At 39.7% G+C, this 14,524-nt stretch overlaps 2 protein-coding genes across 7 annotated transcripts in view; one reads left to right on the top strand and one right to left on the bottom strand.

Annotated features, from left to right (window-relative positions):
• Positions 1-3,337, top strand: part of LOC135490802 (uncharacterized) — a 33,007-nt gene extending 29,670 nt beyond the window's left edge. For all 6 annotated transcript variants that reach the window (XM_064776314.1, XM_064776313.1, XM_064776318.1 and 3 more), the window contains 4 exons: positions 551-767; positions 1,010-1,144; positions 1,377-1,583; positions 1,842-3,337. In XM_064776314.1, coding sequence (XP_064632384.1) covers positions 552-767; positions 1,010-1,144; positions 1,377-1,583; positions 1,842-2,132 — 849 coding nt within the window. In that variant the 5' untranslated portion in view covers position 551 and the 3' untranslated portion in view covers positions 2,133-3,337. The remainder of the gene's footprint in view (positions 1-550; positions 768-1,009; positions 1,145-1,376; positions 1,584-1,841) is intronic.
• A 205-nt stretch (positions 3,338-3,542) lies between these two features.
• Positions 3,543-10,510, bottom strand: LOC135491247 (uncharacterized). The gene is made up of 3 exons (XM_064776983.1): positions 9,928-10,510; positions 9,227-9,402; positions 3,543-5,744 (listed from the first exon to the last, which is right to left on the bottom strand). Exon 3 carries the CDS (start codon positions 5,519-5,521, stop codon positions 3,893-3,895), a length of 1,629 nt encoding a protein of 542 aa, XP_064633053.1. The 5' UTR covers positions 5,522-5,744; positions 9,227-9,402; positions 9,928-10,510; the 3' UTR covers positions 3,543-3,892.
• Between the last annotated feature and the right edge of the window lie 4,014 nt (positions 10,511-14,524).

Below are 14,524 nucleotides of genomic sequence, written 5' to 3'. Positions count from 1 at the left end.
TACTGTTACGGTGTAATAGCACCTACAATTGAATGCAAATCAAAATTAACAACAAGCAAAATCAAATCATCCCCCCTCCAAAAAAAAAAAAATACAAGTAAGAGTGCTAGACATCATGCCCCAATTGGGGCTTTGGCATAAGCGCTCAAAGTTTACTTTGAGCTCGTGCACCAATGCACCCACTGGACACTATCACATGTCACTAGTAAGTATAAGATTTTAAAACAATACACATTTATTTATTTCATATAAAAACTGAAGTCCATACAACAGTACTGACAATGTTAGATTTTACTTGTTCTCCCGATCCCCTGAACAACAAATTTTTTAGACGGACAAGTCACATCTGCAAAGCAATTGCCCTGCCCCTATACTCCAGTTTTTATGTACAATATGTTACAGAGCAACTTTCTGATAATGAGAGGCAACCAGACATCCTAAAGTACTTGCCATGATGAAACATGCTTCTATTGCAGGATTTATAGTTTGCTCATATTACTCAATTATCACTACCATTATCTAACCAATCCATTCTATCTTTTTCTTGTAGGATGAATACAACAAAAGTGAAGATTCTCAACCACCCGGGTGCTCGAGGATCCATGACCACAGTAACTGCCATAATAGCAGGACAGACTGATTTGCATCAAGTTTATTGGAGCAATACATCCGAAAGGAAAATGATAAAGAAAGATGCTTACCTCCTCATACACAATGGTACCATAAACCACCAGGAAAAAGCTATAAGGCTAACACCTCAATCGAAGGTAAACAAATTCCATGATATCATCACAAGTCTGAAATCACAATATAATAGGACACCAATGTAGTCTGATCTTCCACATGTTTGATAAAAAAGATCACAAACACTTTATTGTGTTTCATTCTCTATAACTTATAGTAGCTAACTCTCCATATACAATAAGGAACTCCGCAAACACATTCATACATGTTATAGACCAGTTAATACAACCAGTTAATTTTGAAATGGATATAAACTGTGTTTCAGATATTTTCCACCACGCCATTCTCCACACCAGAAGGGCTTGAAGACAAATTCCTCCATGCCCCGCAACTATCCTTGAAAGATGCGTTGACATCCCCCAAGAAAACAAGAGTAACCGTGGAAGCACTTGTAAAGCAGGTAAGAATGAATTATTCATTACACTCAGTCACTGAAATTGCACCTGGAGACATTGATATTCCTTTAAAAAATTAACTATCTACATATCAAGGCTATAACACAACAAATGAACCAGATTCAAAATAAATGATGCTAATCCAAAAATTAGAACAATACAACTTTCATGTGTCATTAATTTTGCCCAATAAATTGTCTCAACTAAACAAAAATATAATCTGGAATATCTTTGCAGGTTTCACCACTAAAGACAGGTGCAAATTGGAAAAGAAAAGATGTGTACCTGGAAGAGGATGGACATACCATGACCTGCAAAATGTGGAATGAGAGCGCTGACACCGTTAAAGAAGACCACATCAATAAGAAACTCAAGATTGAAAACGTAGAAGTCGACATATACCAGGGGCAAGTTAGCCTAAAGAATACCTCTGAAACATCAATGGTAAGTGCAGTAATAGTAGAAAGCATGTAATGGAAACAACTCAAATAGCCATAACATTACAGGACTGCAGTAAAATGATAAAATTAAGCCATTTAGTTTTAAAATTGACTTCTGACATGATATATGAATAGTTCATCCTGAACAATGTAACACAAAACTTATTTTAGTAATTCTTCAAGACTAATGAATTTATGCATCTTTATGTAACATGATAGTGATACATGTAGTAACAATTTCTATCATTTTACATTCCTATAGGTAACACACGCACCAGAAAGCAAAAGGATGCAAATCATCGCCATTAGTAACGAAGAAGACACCACGCCAGAAGTCCTCGGCATCATAGAAAATCAGTCAGATGCACAAGTTTTCACAGCAACAGCACAGAACCTACCACACTCCAACGAGCTTCCACTCACTGTTAAAGTTGTAATTAACGGCACACAAATATCCGATTTGGAAAAGATTACGTCGCCTAACACGTCGACGAAGAAAGGTAAGAAAGCCGTAAAGAATTCAGACAGCACAAGACCTGCTACACCTCAGTGAACTTCTACTCACTGTGAACCACACCGATATTCCACTTCCTAACATTTGAAGAAAGAGAAGAAACTTGTTCAGAATTCATTATGATGTTCAATCTATTTTGAGAAGAATCAATAAGTGACAAGTAGTTGCCAGTAATTTGTTTGTAACTGTAATTAAGTTACTCACTGTGAACCACACAGATATCTGAATCGGAAAATAGTCCATTTCCTGACACTTGAAGAAACAGAAGAAAGTTGTAAAGAATTTATAGTGATGTTCAGTCTATTTTGAGAAAAATCAATAAGTGACAAGTAGTTGCCATTAATTTGTTTGTAACTGTAATAAAGTTACTCACTGTGAACGACACAGATATCTGACTTGGAAAATAGTCCATTTCCTAAGACTTCAAGAAAGAGAAGAAATTTGTTAAGAATTCATAATGATGTTCGATCTATTTTGAAAAGAATCAATAAGTGACATGTAGTTGCTGGTAATTTGTTTGTACATTGTAACTGTAACTAAGTTACTCAATGTGAACCACACAGATATCCGATTTGGAAAATATTCCATTTCCTAAGACTTCAAGAAAGGGAAGAAAGTTGTAAAGAATTCATGGTGATGTTCAGTCTATTTTGAGAAGAATCAATAAGTGACAAGTAGTTGCAATTTGTTTGTAACTGAAATTAAGTTACTCGCTTTGAACCACACAGATATCTGATTTGGAAAACATTCTATTTCCTAAGACTTCAAGAAAGGGAAGAAAATTGATAAGAATTCATAATGATGTTCAATTTACGTGTATTTTGAGAAGAATCAATAAGTGACAAGTAGTTGCTGGTAATTTGTTTGTAACTGAAATTAAGTTACTCGCTGTGAACCACACAGATATCTGATTTGGAAAATATTCCATTTCCTAACACTTGAAGAAAGGGAAGAAATTTGTTAAGAAGTCATAATATGTTCAGTCTATTTTGACAAGAGTCAATGAGTGACAAGTAGTTGCTGGTAATTGTTAATTTGTAAGTTTATTATATCCACATTACTTCGAAATCAACATTGAACTCAGAACTAGCTGCAACGAGCAGAAAGAAAGGGTTATTTGTGACAAATATCCCCCAAGCCAAATCCACGCTCTAGTCGCTTTAAGAGTGAACATTAAGTTACAGGTTACACCAAACTTTATTTTTGATACTTATGTTAATTTTTGAGAAATAAATAATCATATTATTGTTTTCTAAATCAACTTTTCTCAGTAATTCACAAATCACCCATTCCATATTCATACTTTTTGACACCCTTCCCCCCCCCCCCCACATCCCCCCTCCCCGCCCGACAACGACTTCATTGCTGGCCGTGGCCAGCTCTAGTTGGGAAATTGTAATTGCTTGGACCTACATCAAACCTAACACTACATGACACAAGACCATGCTCTTTATCCATCTTTCCTCCACATGAGGTGAGCACAATGGCCCTGGCCATTTCATTATTTCAAGCTCCAGGCAAGAACAGTGCCCAATGAGAAAGACACAACTGAGGCACAATATTGATTACATGTAATGCAGTTCTTACACCTTCGAGAATGCAAAATTCAATACATATATTCATAAGGACAACATAGTTTTATACAATACTAGTTACTAATATTCGTTGACAGAGTACAGAATCGAAAGAACTCTCTAGTATTATCCTGGAAGAACTGATTACAACAATCACTGATAAAAATGCAATGAATCCAAGGTGTCATGAACAACGAAAACCAATATTGGAACTGCGCAATAACTTTACAATACATTATATTTCCTGATCTTCTCAAGAATTAGTCCTCTGAACTGACGCTGGTCTAGATGCTGTGTAACAGACCATTGCAAGCCTAATTGGTGGGCAAACCAGCACACATACACACCACAACTAGAACCGTCACTCTGCGTGGAGTGCGGAGGACATGACAGTGCCACACTCTGTATGCCAAACTTCTCTTTGGCCACCCTGGCCATCATTCTTAGGGCAATGATGGCTTTCACACTATTAACACCTGTTGTTCCATCAACAATTTTTTGGGATGGATCCATATAAATGACCACCCTATTCACAATGCCAAGACACACCATCACCCAGTGACCACCACTAGAATTCCACGGCGCAATGATGAGAGTTTCTCCCGCCAAGTTTTCTTTCTCTTCCGTGAACAATGAACCAATACTGGAACCTTTTTCAATGATGAGCATTGAGCAAGAGGAGATATATAGTAAGTTCTGGTTTTCACGACACAAGCAATTGAAATAGGCATTGAGTATTTCGTCATATAGCCAACCTTCCCTGAAGACTGGGTCCATTGCTTTCAGTGCCAGAAGTTTCCCTTTTGGGAGTTCAGAACAAAGCGAGTGTAGCTGAAGTGAAGTGATACTGTGAGGAGCAATTTTCACAACAGTTTTGTTCAAAGAGTGCACGGCTGGCACTGATGGCTTTGCGGACATGTTTGGCTTGGAGAACACAGTTGGCTTGGCAAACACTTGTGACTCAGATTGCTTTGAGGGTTCGGATGGCTTGGATTTGAAGGGGACAGATAACTTGGAGAACATGGATGGCTCAGACGAGACGAATTCGTTGGGCGACACGGATGGCTTGGAGGATACGGGTGTCTCTAATGACACAGATGGCATGGAGGGCATAGCTGGTGTGAGCGGCATCTCGTGACTTCCTGCGCAATCACACACGCGTTTTGACGATGCATTGTCCGTTTTTCTTTTTCGATGTATTTTTAAGTCCACGGGCACATTGACTTGAAAGTTCGTCTTCATCAGATTTGCCCTTTTACCTACGCGCCCTGAAAAATTGTTTTTTCTTTTCAAAGCTGATGGGATGTTTAGTAGTTTGGTGGTTGCCAGCTTTTGGATGGGTTTTTTTTTGGTGGTCTGTTTTGAAGAATTTAGCACAGTCAAGCCAGAATCAATATCACAACCAGCCTTCAGGCGATCGAGTTGTTCTTGGAGCACTGCCTGGAAATTGTTCAAGTCCTCCTCATCAGTAACGTCATACACCATATTCTTCAGTGTTGAAAGGTACTCCACACATTTTGAGACAGTCGTCCTCTTCGGGTAAGTCTTTAATGGAATTTGAGGCAACACTTCAACTTCACAATCACTGTTTTCGTTTGTCACGGAAGAAGAATCAGATGGTTGAGGAGAAACAGACGGTATCGGTGATACTGATTCGGATACAGCCGCAACCTCTTGTTTCGACCTAAATATGACATGATTGTCAATACTTAGGAATGGCGAATTCATGTACCAGGCTGGTAAGGAATTCCATGCGTAACCTTTATCAGCATTCCAAATAGCAAAAAAATGCTTGCAGGGCCAGAAAGTCAAGGCAAAGTCAGGACAGGTGCATGATGGAGACTCAGAGTCCATCCCATGGTTAACTTCATAGCAGTTTCTACCATCCTCACTTATCACTCTGAATTTTCCTGGTTCACTGGGCTGGTCACCAGAGAGTTCAACACCTGATGAATTGGTATAGCGTTTCTTGCAGTGCTCAATAAACTGCTTGGGTCGCTCATGAAGGAAACGTGGCAGCACGTCTTCCTTGTACCCCCTGTACTCTGATGAGGACACACTGTATATATCAATGTAGCTGAAAATAGAAAGAAATCCAATCGTCATGAAATAAACCAATCAAGAGCTCATTGTCGAATTCATCCTCCAACAACTTTGAACACCTTGATGTGTGTGAGCATTGGTAAGTGTATCAGGAAGCAGTGTCTTCGAAATCCCGCTGGGTTATTTCTGTATTTATGTCATAATAATAGATAATAACTAGCAAGTCACAGTATCTTCTGGGAATTTGGACCCTGATAAATTATGATTGAACTCAAATGAGACTTTTGTCAATTGGCAACTGAACAAAAACCATGACCGGGTGGGCGTAAAAGACATGGACAGAAATTTACAATGACATCACACAAAGACCAAAGCATAGCAACCAACACCAAAGCATAGCAACCAAAGACCAATGCACAGACAAGAGGATGCATACACGTGCACAACACGTCGATAAAATGTGCATGATAACATCTTCAATAAAATACCTTTTCAAATTGCTGAGACTGGAATGCAAAAAGAATATATTAAAGTGTTGTTGATCTGCCATTACATTTAGAGGGTTTCTTTTATGCGAGTTGCGAGTTGCGAGTTACAAAGTGCGAGTTGCGAGTTACAAAGTGCGAGTTGCGAGTTACAATGTGCGAGTTGCGAGTTAAAAAATGCAAGTTGCGAGTTAAAAAATGCGAGTTGCGAGTTACAAAGTGCGAGTTGCGAGTTACAAAGTGCGAGTTGCGAGTTACAAAGTGCGAGTTGCGAGTTACAAAATGCGAGTTGCGAGTTACAAAATGCGAGTTGCGAGTTACAAAGTGCGAGTTGCGAGTTACAAAATGCGAGTTGCGAGTTACAAAGCAACTCCAGGTTCCGCCTCCTGAACATAATCAAGTATGGATGTCTTTATCAGTTATGGCTCTGGGTTGACCTCCTGTGGTGAAAGTTCAAGAATCCTTTTACAGCACATGTGGCATTACTTAGTATCAGTCCTGCACAAACAATAGTAAACATCACTGTGTACTACAGGATGTTGGTCCATTTTTAAATTAACCCAATCAAGGCTATCAATGAACTGTTAGGCCATGGACCTTTAAACTGTTAGGCCATGTACCTTTATACTATAAAGGTCCATGGGCATGGTATAGGCGTATATCGAATGAGTTTTCATTGCTGCAGATTACTAGGGTCAAATTTGCTCGTAATGGGCCTTAGCCCACAGGGCTCCAATTTTTAATTAATGGGCCTACTTTTAGTAACAAAACAATCATACATTTACAAAACAGGTTTCTTTTTATAACAATATAAAATGTGGTTGTCAATGATCAACTGACATGACTGATATGACTGACAGACCTGGCGGGCAGAAAATGCATGCTGCATACCGTCTGCAGACTGGGGGTTTTCTCATGAGTCAATAGAATCTAAGGTTTGGAATTAAAAAACCATATCAGTAGTTGCTTTGCGCCAACTTTTTTCAAAGTTTGTTTTCTTATATTTGAATTACCTGTGAATCATCTTGCAGGAAGATTGTTTTGATGACGTACTTAATACAGAACATGTATATTGTATCGGCCTGTTGTGCCTCGTGCGCCTGGTTGATTGGCCGGCAAGGTTGGGTTCGTCTCAAAGGCAGCATTTCATGATAAAAAGTGCTGAATGACATGGGTAAATATAATTAAAGATAACAGAATGAAGAAACCCAGGGAACAGAAAACCATTGTATATCAAACACCCACCTTGACAGTTCTCCTCTGTCTCTTGATGTTAAGTGAAAATACCGGCCTCTTTGACATTCTAAACAGGTGTTGTTAGGCCAAATAAAAAATGTTTTCAGGCAAATGTTTATCACTACAGTCCTGGTCACAAGATACATCCTAGCTGATTAGCATCATGTAGGCCCTACGTGCTAAATCCGTGCGAGTCACACATACATGTAGGGTGCCAGTGGATGCACTTGGTTCACAGTTAAAGGAATTTAGGCCTACACCCCAACTCGTGGTGTATCGCAAAGCCTGTTTGCACAACGGCCTAGATAATCTTTGTTCTACCGTTTGGCATATACCTGAAATGGCCTCTTATTTTTTAGTGTGAAAATCACATGGCAACTGTTGAGATGGTCCCCTAATTCCAGATCTTAATTTTAATACAGAAGTTGGCTGAAAGCAACTGCTGATATGGTCCCCTAATTCCAGACCTTAGATTCTATTGACTCATGAGAAAACCCCCAGTCTGCAGACGGTATGCAGCATGCATTTTCTGCCCGCCGCTGACAGACCCGTCCGTAATCTCACTTTGACAAGGCACTAGGCCTATATAGATGCATATTGTGATAGCAGTCAAAGACCAAGGCCACCTAATAACGGTAATGGGTTAATTCAAGTTATCGGGTATATTCCTTTCTAATGTCAATGATGTCCAGCTAGCTGCCCTTATATTAGTTAGACTGAACAATCTAGCCTCCAGTTTTTGGTTATTTTGCTAAAACTTTCCAACTCAAATTCTCAAGATCCTGCAAAAATCAGAAACAGTCAACATGTATGATGTCTATAAGACATGGAGCTTCCCCAACATCACTGAAACTGTATACACCAGCTTATAAATGCACACTGTGTATCAAATCATAAACAGTCACCCAGCTGAGAAAAATTAGGGCTCACCAAGTGGCTGGTGATAAGGTTGATGAGATGGACCACACTGACACATGTTTCAATGACCTTAGTCTAATTCTCAGTATGATCTTTGCAACTGGATATACATCAGCTGTAGCTTCAGGATAGCACCCATGATCCTTTCTGGCTTCTCACGTTGTTTTATTTGGCGTTTGGTGTTTCCATCTTTGAATCCTGTCATTTTATGTGTACAAAATGTTCAAACTTCCATCAATCGGGACATCAAATAAACACGAGCCTTTGTTTGCTGGGATACCACGCTTTCGGTACCATGATCTCAAAGGAAAGGAGGAGATAGGCAGTGGCGGCTTTGGGAAAGTCTTGAAGTGTTGTCATTCTAATGAAACTGTGGCTGTTAAAGTATCACATGAAGAGGATGACTTTGTAACTCGCAACTCGCACTTTGTAACTCGCAACTCGCATTTTTTAACTCGCAACTCGCACTTTGTAACTCGCAACTCGCATTTTGTAACTCGCAACTCGCACTTTGTAACTCGCAACTCGCATTTTGTAACTCGCAACTCGCATTTTTTAACTCGCAACTCGCATTTTGTAACCCGCAACTCGCATTTTGTAACTCGCAACTCGCACTTTGTAACTCGCAACTCGCACTTTGTAACTCGCAACTCGCATTTTTTAACTCGCAACTCGCACATTGTAACTCGCAACTCGCATTTTGTAACTCGCAACTCGCACTTTGTAACTCACAACTCGCACTTTGTAACTCGCAACTCGCATTTTGTAACTCGCAACTCGCAACTCGCACTAAAGTAACACTCTTACATTTATCACTCATGCGATATATCATTATCTGCACCCCTGCAAATTACTATTGGGCTCAAAAATGACTTACTGCTAAAGTCTCTCCGGTAGAAACTCCTTGATCAATGTGGTCAACATCTTTGACAGCGACTTCTCACTATAGTGCTTCAGATATGTGTGTTTGAACAGTTTATTTTGTCGCTCCAGACCATTGTTTGTTCGAACCTGAACCAAGAATCGACCATTCTGGAAAGCCTGTACCCATCTCTGAAATAGTGAGAACAAAGATTCAATACACAGACAAGCTGGAAGCATCCTCCTATATTGCCACGTCTAAAATAAAAGATTCAGTAAACACTTAAGTTTCAATCATGTGTGAAAACGACATCATAATTTTTGTTGTTGCCCGAGTACCTGGTACTGATCACATCCCCTCTCATAAAAAGAATTTGATCAACGGATAGCGCAACCAAAATGGGTGCCATTTTTGTTTTAACTTACCTCTGACACAGACACAGACAGCCATTGTTTCGAAAACCAAGATTGGAAAGCATCCGCTGTTTTCCAAATTTCAGTTGACTGCAACTTCTTCACATTTTATGGCTATGCGCGTGTAGTCTAGTATAGTAGCCTATAATTTAGGGTACTGGTAGGCTATAACTGCCTTCATACATAACATGCACGAGTATATAATTAGTTTAGCATGTATATTTAGGCCTACATACACTATAGTGTATCATACACTATAGTCTACATACATAGTACCATGTATCATTGTATGTGAATAATTACCTTCACCAAAGCTTTTTTCGCTTTTCCAAACTGTGTATGATGTGGTTGTCAACGTTTCAAAAGAGCACAGTATCTCTTTCACTCTCTCGCATGAGTTTGCGATGCCGAAATGGCTCGAAACAAACTCATCGAACAGGCCCGCCACTTCTGAATTGGCCGCCATGTTTCATCTGGAGGAGATCCCAAGAATCTATTTTCAAAACGAGGCGGGTACTGTAGGTGATTGCATTTAGCATCTTCCAAGTTAAAATGCGATTTTCTGTTGAAAAAAACCTTCTGTTCTATTGTGAAGACGATACTTTCTCGAAAAAACAGTGCTTTGGAGAATCTGCCATGTTCAACGACGGCATCGAAACGTAGAAAGCCGTTGTATATGGCGTACAGGCGAAGAAAACTGCGGAACTTCATGATGATGATCTTCCAAATGATGATGCTGTTGATGAATCGGACAGGTTATGACGATGTTGGCGGTCTGAACGTAGGCCTACGCGTTCAACGAGGGATATGGGTGAAAGTCGGGTCAGGGGACTTCTGGCGAGAGATTGTCCTTAAGACATGGACCGAAAAGGATTGGCATGAGAATTTCAGGATGAAACAAGGGACATACAACGTACGTATCAAACATGACACTGCACGGGTCTAAATTAGCCCCCGATTAGCCCCATCAAGCTCGATGGGGCTAATAGACACGGGGATTTGACACACGGGTCTATTTAGACACGGCAATTGATAGGTGTAAGCGCAAAAAACACGGGGATTTGATAGGTGGAAGTACGACTATAGCAATGCTTCACCATCATGCTATGGCAGCATTGCATGTTTGGTCAGTGAAAACCGCACATCTCTGCTCATGGTTAAAACAAGGGTTAAGCTGCTCCCGGACACCACAATTCTCTGTATGGAACTACTGGGTGTGGTTACTGCAATACACAACGCACTGCGAAACAACTCTCACCATAAAGAAAAGGGTCATGTGGATTGACTCACAGATAGTCATCCAACAGGTTAACTTTGAAAAAAGGTTACCAACATATATTCAAAACTGTGTGAACTTGATTCAACAGTTCCCAGGTGACATCAGATGCCTGCCCACACAAAACATAATCCCGCCGATCTTTTGACTCGCAGAATTTCACCAGAGATCTCTGTGAGTCAGATTTATGCTGGTCCCCGTCCTGGCTCAGCAACGGAACGATTCCGCCATCTAAAGATAAGATGGATGAAACCGTACTTCTGCAAAAAACCCGCTCTGAAACCGCTATCTTGAAATAAAGTCAAACCAACAACCGCAACAGTTAGCGGAACAATCTCTTATCCTCTCTTCTAATACAGCATAATGATACGAAATGAAATGACCATAACACAATATAATTATTATCTTTCCTTATTTACAACTAGCAAATTATCAGTCATGCTGGCAGGTCGAAGTGGGCTTATGCAATATCGAAGACACAATTTCAACAAATAAAGATTCCAAATGTAGACTTGGTCAGAACCCATCACGATGTTCTGGACAAATTAAACAAGTACAGGGTGTGTCTAAAATTTTGACACAGCTGCAAACTTGAAAAACATTACTCTAAAATGATTTAGACATATTCATTAGGCTGAGTTTGATCTCCAGATACCCAAGTATTAGCATCAAATAGTTGGTTGGTTCCCAGTTGTCAATGTTTGTTCGGAGTTGTTGGAGTTGGAACAAATCCTGAGGGTTTATCGCCATTTCGCCTACCAAAAAATGCCATTTCGCCTACAGTCTTTTCGCCTACCTGCCATTTTGCCTACCCGCCATTTCGCCTACATACAGAAAATGCCATTTCACATAATTCTGAATATATTTGTTTTAAATCCTCCATATTGATACCAGTATCAGTAAAAAATATAAGTTATCAGGCCTTATACCTACTGTTGCAGAGGATTTGCAAATCCACCACATTTATTTGGTATCTGCCAAAAATATATGTTTGGCCCTATGTAGGCCTACTGTTGCAGTTTGTATCCCATTTCCCTTTTAAAGTCCCAATCATCATACACTAATTTGTTGTTGTTGAAGCTCTAATTTGGTTACTGGATTAATTGGATCACTATAAAGTGTGTCACACAACACAAGCAAACTAACTAATTTTCTGCTAATGCATAGTGACCGTACTCCTATCTGCCAGCTAAAAATTCGCCTCAAACCACCTCTGTTCAATACAAATATCCAGAAAGTCCTATACTTTCCTTCCAATTCATAAAAAAACAAAAATAGCAGTAAAAGTAGGCGAAATGGCTAGTAGGCGAAAAGGCAAGTAGGCGAATTGACAAGTAGGCGAATTGACAAGTAGGCGAATTGACAAGTAGGCGAAATGGCTGTAGGCAAAATGATTGTAGGCGAAATGGCCATACACCATTCTGAAAGCTTCTAGTTCACAATAATCTGCAATTAGTATGCGGAATATATTTAAACAAAAATTATTCAATGCTGCAACTGTGCCCTTTTTAAAAAATGTCAAATGTAAGTACACGTATGTATTTCTGAAACGATGAAAACGAATAGCCAGCTCAAATTAACCCTTTCAATGCAGAAGAAAAATTGGGGACTGGCAATTTTTATTTCAAAAAAATTAATACAAAATTAAACATAAAACACTCATCTGATCAAACTGACAACTGTTCTGAAACATATAGACAACTAAAAATATGTCATTTTCAATATGACCAATTACGAAAATTAGATGACAATTAGTGTCATATGACCTAAACAGCTAATGAGGTACTGGCATCTTAATAGGTGGCGCTCCCTGTCACTAGGGTATTAATGGTTACTGGTTTTATACCCGTGGCGCAGGCAGGTTCAAGTGGGCTATACCTTGAACTGCATGTGACGAACGTTGAATTGCACTGAAAATCTCAAAGGATATCAAAGGAGCCATATCGAAGAGACAAATTAAACCAACCATTTGTCCAACGACTCGGACCCAGTGGCGTGATGTATGCATGCATATAAAAGTATATCAATTGGTGCAATAGAGATGAGGCAATGTCAATATGCCTCATTCCTTAGTCAGCAATAGGCCCCTTTTTATACGGAGAAGAAGGCGAACCCAGATAGGCCTTCACATGTCGGCCTCCAAATGGCTCGAACCAATTGGACTATCACTACTATAACTTTAAAATACGTGCTCCTCCTACATGTAGCAAGGTCATGGGCAAGGCACTTAGTCGACAGGCAAGCTAGAAGTTCAGCACTATGAGCAGCTCTTTGATAAGGCCATGCCACGATCAGAGTGTCTCTTCAGATACATCATCAAGTATTGAAAGCTGTGGTGAGCACATAGGCAGACAATGGTCACCTTCATTTGAAAATCCCTTCATAATCAAGGGCTAGCTCTGGCTAACACAGCACCCATTATTAAACAATAGACAACCAATTTCACCCCCAGCTCCTAACTATGGGAAAACGTACTCAAGTACATTTTTGTTTACATTTGAACTTCACACATGCGTTTGTTTACAATTTCACTTCCCGCGAAATCTCAAAGATCAGGTGACCTGCAATCGTGGATTGAAAATAACATTAATCTGGGTTCAGCAGGTCAGCAGGTACAGGTCGGGCTACTTGTCTCATAACATAACTTTATGTGTTTGATGTAACAATACCAAAATAAGGTGTGTAGAAGTGTGACGTCAGTTGCTTTAGTTCAAGAGAATAACTTGCTCATTGCGCTGAATGAGTGCTTATCACAATCTCTGAGAATTACTGACTCAAAATATTTGTCCTATTATTACTTAATAACTTCTAGAACTTACAGTTTTAAATCGGCCGATCTCCGATGAGTGTCTGCAGCACGAGATGACTGCAAAATTTGCGCACAACTCGCCACAGCTTTTCGTTTACATCAATAGACAATAACGCAAATACCCTAGTTGCAGCCAGGGCCATGTTGTGGTGAAGTGTTGCCTCCTTAGCACAACGTGATTAGGAAAATATTTCAAGTATAAAATCCTCACATAAATGAAATGGCCAGGGCCATTGTGCTCACCTCATGTGGAGGAAAGATGGATAAAGAGCATGGTCTTGTGTCATGTAGTGTTAGGTTTGATGTAGGTCCAAGCAATTACAATTTCCCCAAAATGGTCAATTTACAGTACATTCGACCTCTGTGACCTTGAAAAGTAGGTCAAATCAAAGAAGACCCGGGTGTCACATTGAATGGATGTTAGAATTAGATGTACCTATGATATAAAATTGGTGCCAATCGGGCAAGTCATTACTAGGAATAATGGCATTTTGAAGAATTTAGGATTTGGCCCCTCCCTGGAGGCCAAACGGCAAATCAGATCGCACCAAACTTCGGTACCTGAGATCACCTGACCAAGGGGTACATGTGTACTTAATTTGTGATCAATAGTCATTGCAGTTAAGAAACATGCCATAGTTACGGCCTGACGGCGAATTTACGCCATTTGACCTCTGTGACCTTGACAAGAAGGTCAAATTAAAAACCTGTGTGACATATACTGTATGGTGGTTAGATGTACCCATGATATCAAATTGGTGGCAATCGGGCAAGAAGTTAAGGAATAATCACATTTTTAAGGTTTTTGGATTTTG

The sequence above is a fragment of the Lineus longissimus genome, chromosome 7 (assembly GCF_910592395.1).
Source record: "Lineus longissimus chromosome 7, tnLinLong1.2, whole genome shotgun sequence".
Taxonomy (NCBI): domain Eukaryota; kingdom Metazoa; phylum Nemertea; class Pilidiophora; order Heteronemertea; family Lineidae; genus Lineus; species Lineus longissimus.
The sequence above is the reverse complement of the archived record's forward strand: the minus strand, read 5'-3'. Positions and strand labels throughout refer to the sequence as shown.

Excerpts from the sequence above, each read along its gene's own strand:
- LOC135491247 (XM_064776983.1), bottom strand. The coding sequence starts at position 5,521 with ATGGACTCTGAGTCTCCATCATGCACCTGTCCTGACTTTGCCTTGACT.